Source organism: Juglans regia, chromosome 8, assembly GCF_001411555.2.
Source record: "Juglans regia cultivar Chandler chromosome 8, Walnut 2.0, whole genome shotgun sequence".
Classification (NCBI taxonomy): Eukaryota; Viridiplantae; Streptophyta; class Magnoliopsida; order Fagales; family Juglandaceae; genus Juglans; species Juglans regia.
In genome coordinates, this window is record NC_049908.1 from 4,496,557 (window position 1) to 4,504,975 (window position 8,419).

The 8,419-nt window shown below is 36.1% G+C and overlaps 1 protein-coding gene across 1 annotated transcript; it reads left to right on the forward strand.

Moving 5' to 3' along the window:
• LOC108983310 (peptide methionine sulfoxide reductase A1-like) lies at positions 1 to 4,229 on the forward strand. Its single transcript, XM_018954899.2, has 2 exons — positions 1 to 609; positions 3,792 to 4,229. Exons 1-2 carry the CDS (start codon positions 67 to 69, stop codon positions 4,041 to 4,043), a joined length of 795 nt encoding a protein of 264 aa, XP_018810444.2. The 5' UTR covers positions 1 to 66; the 3' UTR covers positions 4,044 to 4,229.
• Positions 4,230 to 8,419: the final 4,190 nt, after the last annotated feature.

The window sequence follows — 8,419 nt, forward strand, 5'->3', positions numbered from 1 at the left end:
TTGCTAAAAAAATTGCCGAAATGCTAAAACTAAAGCCAACACAAGAAGACATCATCCACAAATACAATGCTCAAGACCTTAGCCTCTTCCACGCTCACCCTCACCACGGCCACTAGCAGCGGCAGCTCCACCACCATTACCTCACCCCTCTTCCACTTCTCATCCTCACTCTGCAAACCTTTCCTTAATCCTCTCTCCAAATCCAAATACAGGCCCCTCGGACATCTATCCAAACGACATACGACTACCATGAACCTCTTGAACAAGCTCGGCTTCGGCTCCCCCAGGGCCACACAATCCGCAGCCGACGCGTCGATTGCGCAGGGACCGGACGACGACGTTCCCGCCCCTGGCCAGGAGTTCGCACAGTTCGGGGCCGGTTGCTTCTGGGGGGTTGAGCTGGCCTTCCAGAGAGTCCCTGGCGTTACCAAGACCGAGGTCGGGTACAGCCAGGGGTTCGTGCATAGTCCCAGCTACGAAGACGTGTGCTCGGGTACCACCAACCACTCCGAGGTCGTCAGGGTCCAGTTCGACCCCAAGGAGTGCAGCTTCGACGCTCTCCTGGACGCGTTCTGGGCCAGGCATGACCCAACCACGCTTAATCGCCAGGTGGGTATGTTTAGGTTTTGTGTTTCTCTGTTAAATTTGAAAGAAATCGGACATGCGTCTCTCTTATTTTGACTTGCTGTAATTGATTTTCTACTCATATCTGCTCTAATTTCTGATGGGTGCTTTGAATTGTTGTGGTTTAATTGATCATTCTAGGAATGAAGATTGAATTTGACGGATAATTCTGGGGTTTTGATCGAGTTCTCCTTAGATTAATGTTTTCTAGGTTACGGTTGTTTTCCTTGTTAATATGTGCACGCTCTGCTATGTGGTCGTTTCCTTGTTATTATACTAAGCTTATACTAAGCTGGGTCGATGGTTGTTTTCACCAAAATTTCCACATATTTAGTTGAATAGCTCTGTGGACGGCTCTACGCATTTCTGGTTATTCTGTAATGTCTTCTAGGCAGTGTATTTATATCTATATAAATATATATATATATATATATGTATAGTACGTTATTCTTTCTTGTGGATAGATACGGTGTTTAAACCAGTGCTCGTTTGGGATTTTCCTGGCTTTGGCTTTATCTATTTATCTGAAATGAAAGAGTAGTGATGAAGTGCATTGGATCTATGTCTGTTTGTCAATGCGCTGCTTGATCCTCCTAGTTTAATATCCTATTATGTTTTTCTTTATTTGGTCATATTTGTCTATACAGAATCAGTTTTGATTTTATTTAGATGTTCCCTATGATGTTACTATCAATTTAATAGGAAGATGTGTTTTTACTGTTGTGCCACTATTGTTTAGCTGTCCTTAGCTAGGTGCTTCCAATCGTCCTGTTGGGTGGATGTCCACTTCTGAATGTTTTCTGATTTTACTTGGGGAAGTATTGAAGATGGTTACTGACTGTAGAGAAAATTTAATGCCTTTTATCTTTTTCGTGAGATTGATAATCAATTAATGCCAAGGGTAATAATTGGGACTACTTACCAGAATGCTCCTCTCCATATGTTCTTTGCGTGTGAAATTTTACTTGTGTACACATGGTGTTATATGAGTGATATATTCTTGTGAAATATGACAATTGGGAGGTGCATTCTTTCACGTATGGTTCGCATGGTGATTTGAATTTTCTTTGACATGTTGTCTACTCATTGGCATTTTTTGAGATACATGCAAGTATATTTTGATTTATATTACCAAAAGGTGATAAGCTATCAATAAGCATGTGTGCCTCACAAAGGAATGCCACATTGCTTTAAAAAATGGCTTTTAAGGCCGATTATATTTGTCCTTGAGGAGATGGACGTGGGTTAGATGGATAAAGTGAAAGTCATATCAATAATCTTCTTTTAGTTGTGTTGTTAATGTCAACTGAATCTTTAATGTGGTTTGAGGTATCTGGGGGCATATTGGAATTGGGTTCCACTCTTAAATTTCACTCTTTCGATTGGTTGCTTCTCTAAGAAAAGAACGGTTGGATAAGAGGCCCTAGGTTTGCCTGAAATTTGTTGATATTCATGCAGCTTCTATTTTCCTTTCATTGGTTGTTTTTTAGGGAGGAATAAGGGTCAGCATCTGTGATCTATGAACTATTTTATCGCAAGACAGTGTATGGCTGGACCATTATGGTATCTCCTAGGCTCATCTTGTGCTTTGACCATCTGCTCTAAAAATGGTAAAAAAATACATGTGCCAGTTACTGATAAGATATCATCGCAATTCTTACATGGATACTAGAGGAAAGAGAGAGAATCTGTAGTCTTTTTCGACATTTGGTTGTTATTGTTAATGGCCATTGCCCCTCTTGCATATTTTAGTCAAATATGTTGTTCTTTCAAAGCTCTCCATGATTTTGAACCTTCTGGGTTACAGTGTTTGGGCAAGGTGTGGTGTGTTGTGTAAGGAAAAAGATGCTGGAAAATCTCTCCCACATGGTCCATACAGGGGGAGGAAGATGGAGAAAATATTTTAAGGCCAGAAAAGTAGTAACCCATAACCCATGTCTTTTGGCATTGGTGTATTGCTTGTTGATGGTTACCTTCCCCCAATGAGGTATATGAATCTCAACTAGAATGTGAGTTTAGGGTATGTGGGTATTACTATGCTATTTGTGGTCACAAGGATATGCGGTATTTTACTCCTACGACCTGGTTTGCTACCCATTTGTGCTTGTTCTACCATCAGTGTGATTTCTTTGCATGGTTTATCTACTATCTGGATGACCAATTACAGTTGCAGGCAAGCACATTTTCTGGTTTCAAGTAGGCTTAGTAATGACAAGCTTAATTTGAGACTTAATTGTTAAATACTTAGATGGGGTTCTATATATATAGTGTGTTCTGTTATAATAGCGATTACCTTTGGTCGGCTTCTAGTTGGTGTGAGGACTGCACTCCCTTGTGTCATTGATGTAAAGAGATCTCCTCCTCCTTTTACCTTTGTCAATTTCCTTCTCTCTCGTTTGGAGGGGAAAAAAAGAATAAAAGAGGAAAAATAAAGGATGCCTCCTTCTCGTGTTGGATTTGGTTTCTCTGTATATATACTATGGACAAGTACTCCTAAGGCTATGAAAACAATTGCTTATTGCGGTATGATGCTCTGGAAGGTATAACAGATCAAGTTCATATATTAAAAATTTAGGTTGCTTGGATGAAAATTATTCAGAGCTTGTCCTCTGTGGTCGGTGGCCCATGGGTGTTTCGCCCAGTGTCTTTCAGGCTCTTACCTTCTGAATTCTAACCATTGCCACTAGAATGCTTTCAAACTTGCCTATTTTAAATAAACATACGGTTGAAGTCTCAGGTTGCTGAGTGTAAGTGCATGGATTTGATCTTGGGAGCTCCTATACTTCGTACTAGATTATTGAGTTCCATGATCATATCTAGATGCCTTTTGGTATGCCCACAACCCACTTTGAGACGACCGGCACAAATACTGGTGTATTAAGAAAAAATTTAGAAAGATGAAAAGATGAAGTTAGAATTCATGAAATAGGGGACTCCAAGAGAACCAGGAAGAGCAACAAATGCTAAAATAAAGAGCCGAACTTGTGTGGCTTCTGCTTTTTGCAGGCCCGAATGCTAAATCTGAAGATTCAAGCTTGTACTAGAGAGATTCCTGTTATACTTCTATAGCTGATGTTCTGCCATCTCTATCCTACCACGTTAAATACATTTTTCTCATGTCAAACCACTTCACAGATCCTAACGGCTGGGAAATACTTGATGCGCAGGGGAATGATGTGGGGACGCAATACAGATCCGGTATATACTTCTACACGCCTGAGCAAGAGAGGGCAGCAAGAGAGTCTCTGGAGCGTCAGCAGAAGCTCTTGAACAGGAAGATCGTGACTGAGATTCTGCCTGCCAAGAAGTTTTACCGAGCAGAAGAATACCATCAGCAGTACCTTGAAAAAGGTGGCCGATTTGGCTTTCAACAATCTGCTGCCAAAGGCTGCAATGATCCGATCCGATGCTATGGCTAATTAGTTTCTCTTAGGGGCAAGCCCCAGCCAGAGTGGATATTCTTGTTACGAGTCCTGAGACTTTATGAAACGCTACTATAATAAAGAATGCCCAGTGTATTTTTACCTACTGGACGTGGATCTGAAACTAGACGTGTGTTTTCCAACAATCATCAACATTTGCATTTGCACTGGTGGCATGTTTTATCTTTTGTTCCAATGCTAGTTTGACTAGTTTATATTTATATATATATATATATATAAATATCAATAAAATTTAAGGGTGTCGTTCTATTCTGATAAAATAAGTCTCGTCTCATTCATATTTGCCTCTGGAGTGAAGGGCTTAAATGATACGATGGAGTATTTTGGTGTTCTGTCCCAATAGCAATGCATCCACGATTTTCTGAATGATGCCATGGTACACGAAGCTCCTTACATTCTTTTGCCATGTATGGTTGTTTAGGTATTTGGAAGAATTTATTTTTGGGCTTAAAAAAAGAAATCAGTTAAAATTTCTTTCGAGACGTGCATAGCTGATGGGCGTCGTTGTCTAATCCTGGCATGGGAGGTATGATCAGTCGACACTATGATTGTCGGGAAGTTCTTGTTATTGCACATCATCTTGGCATAATCAACTCACCTCATAGTGCTGCTGGAATACACCCCAAATAATCATCTTCTTTTATGGACCACCGACCCCGCTAGCGTGGTCATGGTGGAGCAGCATAACCAGGCATTCCCAGCACGTTTACTGCAATAATATATATGTATATGTATATAAATCAGGAATGTTATAAATACAATTCTTTTTACAACTATATTTTAAAATATGAGATTATTTTTATAAAATTGTTTTATTTTTATAAATTTTTTTTATTAAAATGTCCCATTTAAGACATGATTTAAGTAAAAAAATTGTGAAAAAAATTAGAAGTGTAGTGTTTAATTCAGGCTTCTTCTTCTAGCACTTAAATTTGACAGGACATACGCACGTGTGGTTGGTGTAGTTTCCAAGAAAGCAGGACATACTCCACTGACTGGTTTGGTGGTTAGCCAAATTAATCCTAACAAAAGCAACTGTAGATTATCCGAAGCAGCCGCTACGCCAATATGTATACTCTTTTTAAGATTACGTGCTAACAAAACCTGCAATCAAGAGAAAACAAAATAACATAAACCTGTAGAAGTCGTGTTATCGATGTTGTATAGCTTATAAGAGTAATGTTAGAGAGAAGTTATTATAATAGTGTACACTTTACACTCACTGCATAACTGCTTTTAGTTGATTGTTCCCAATACTCATTTAGGGAGATGTATGGTCTACATAATACCACATCATGTGTGTAAAATAAATACTCTCAATAATAACTTCTATCTATATTTATTCAGCTTATAAACCTATTTGATCATTTTGAATAGCTCCCATGATATCTTTTGGAATGCTAGCATATCTCTAGTATTAAAGAAAAATTTTGTACCTCTTGTATCCAATTTAGCTAATCTGTCTGTAACGCAATTTGTTTTCTTAAAATAATGATAAAGATGCACCCCGATTGAATCAGCCGTCAATCTAATATCTTTTAAGTATTTCTGATTGTGTCAAAAATTTTGCTTACGTTTCTCCTACCAATTAACCACTAACTTAGAATCCGTTTGAACTTTATGTGAGTAATATTCATTTTAGCACATAAACTAAGACCATCAGATAGGGCTCTTATCCTTGCAATGTATACTCTAAGGGTTGGTTAGTAGAGCTATTTATTATTATTTTTTACTTACTTTCTATTACTATTCAATATTTTATCATTAATTTTTTATTTCTATTCACAAAATATCTAAGATCATCTCACTATCCAAATGTAATCTAAGCCCACGAATTTCTTTAAAGTTTTGGTTTTAAGAAAAACAAATCAAGAGTTTGTTATAATTCCTGGGAAAACGTTTGCTTGGCTTTCTTTTTTTGCATAGGATTCAAAAAATAATTGTGTTTTGTTACTTTTGTATGTAGCACATGATTACCGATACGTGTCCGTTTAGTCTTTTTTTTTTGACGTCGTGTCCGTTTAGTCTTGAGTGTAATAGAAGTCTTGATTAAAGATTTTACATGCGACGCACTCTAGAGTCTTGATTAAATTGAATTGTTCAATTATATATATTGTGCAGGCCTTGCAATATTTAATGCTATTCGTGCATATTTTAAATAGCATGGATTATATTATATATGGTACCGGAAGTTTAATCGTATGTATATATCTCAATTCATTTAGCTAGACTTTTGATTTCAACATAAACTCTAATTTAGAACGTGAAAAAGTACTATATATAGAGTATGGTAATTTAGGACATCACAGCTTGCTTAATTTTAAGTGGAGGATCTCCCTGGCTAGCACAAATAGAAGACATTAATATTGCTCAAGTGTAGGATCTCAACATCGGTAATGTTGTCAATGATGATCAGTGTCGGTTTTTCTTGTCGATTTTGATGGTTACTGGACCAAAATCATTACAAACAAAGAAAATCATTCCAATTCTCGAAGATAACGATCCTTTATTTTGAATATCATCTGAAAAATTGCTTTCAGAATCTCACAAAACAATGCCTTTTTTGGCATCACTTTTTTTCCCTCTATAGAGAGAATTATGATTCCTAATGCATGGCTCATCTTTTACCACTGAAAGCTGGCATTAATTATTAATTATGATCATGATTAAAGTCCATATCAACTTCAAAGAGCCACCCGGCCAGTTTATAAATGAAATTTCACTTGGCAATTGTCCGATTTCTACTCCTTTTTCCTCTGATCATCTGCATGGTTACAAATAAGAAAAATACTAAATGTATTTAAGAAAAATTAACAAAAAAATTTATTTCTTTACATGTTAGTTATTGATAAGTTGAAAATCATAAAATTTGAAATTCAAAACTTAAATTTTAAAAGAAAACTAACAAAATAAATCTTATAAGTAAAACTGTAAGTACATACATGTAGTACTACTCTACAAATAAATGGTTAAAGGGTTTCGTCCAAGCAGTATTCCATTTTTTTTAAAAGCATTTAAGGCATCATTTACCAAATTTGAATACAAAAACATCAAACACACAAGTACTCGTTTTATTTTCTTTCTGAAAAATGTGAAATTTGGTGATCATGTAGTGATAAATATTCCTTAATCAGTACTCTTAAGCTGCTGCCACCCAGAAGCTGAAAATTAAATAAATTAAAAATAATTAGATAACTACGTACTGAAGTGGATCTAGAGCAGATCTATTAATGTTCTTGGCATCACTTTATTTATTTGTTTTTTTTCCCAAAGGTGGTCAAATTGTTTTGAAAAATTCACCTCATATCTTCGATGCATGATCCAGATCCAAAGCATAAGCCATGTGATCTTGCTTTTGGGTTGGATGTATGCTAGTTTGACTACTCCAAAATTAATAATTGTCTTCCATATTCTTATAATTAAGGTTTAATCATTCAGTACATGTCATCAGATACACGTACGGTATGTATATATATATACACACACATATATATATTATGTATATATTAAATTTCATGTAAAGTTCTACACTCAATGTTTTGCCAATCGTGGTCCACACTTTGTACATCTTAATCTTGAGAAGTGAAAATGAGAATCCCTTTTCCGGCACACAATAAAAAAGAAAAAAAAAAAAAAGAGAAATTAGGTGGGATACTTTTACCATGACAATTCCTGTTCTCCAACCCTGCCAAGAAACTGTTTAATCGGGAAAGAAATATAGAAAAATATAAATTACAGCATGAGATTCAATCAGAACCGTTCAATATCATTTGAGGAAATTAAGATAAAATGCTTTTCTTGGACGTATTTAATGTGATTATTTGTTTAAGGAAATGGAAGAAAAAATGGTTTAAAAGATATTGTCTGATAAATCGGTCTATTTGGAAATAACAAATTCAAAATATATAGAAAGAATCATTGCTCTTTTGGAAAAATAAAAAATAAAGCTTATCAGTATCATTAAGATCGCACCTATTAATGCCCAACTCCAACCTTTCTGTCATCGCGTGATTAATCCATGCAGTTTGTAGGTACATGTATCTTCTGTCATAATTTTTTCTTGTTCTCTCAATTAAGGTTATTTTTTAAATAAAAAATATAAATTAATTCAAATCAGTCTCCCATCATAAATCCCATCTTCTCCAAATTACCAACTTCCCAAATCCTTGGTAAAAAGATTTTAGAAAATTCCAAGGGATCAGAGTGAGAGAGAGAAGACACCTACAGACAGTCACCTGGCTTTATTACCAGTGAATAGAACAGTAACCCTTTAACTTACGTAATGCAATACAAAAAGGAAGTAAACAAGTTAAGTTGTAGCCCATTGGACATATAAAGTAGCCAACAAATAA

What these genes read in the sequence shown, in the direction of transcription:
- LOC108983310 (XM_018954899.2), top strand. Translation starts at nt 67, where the DNA reads ATGCTCAAGACCTTAGCCTCTTCCACGCTCACCCTCACCACGGCCACT. An exon ending in CAACCACGCTTAATCGCCAG is followed by an intron (nt 610 to 3,791) that starts GTGGGTATGTTT and finishes CTTGATGCGCAG; the next exon opens with GGGAATGATGTGGGGACGCA.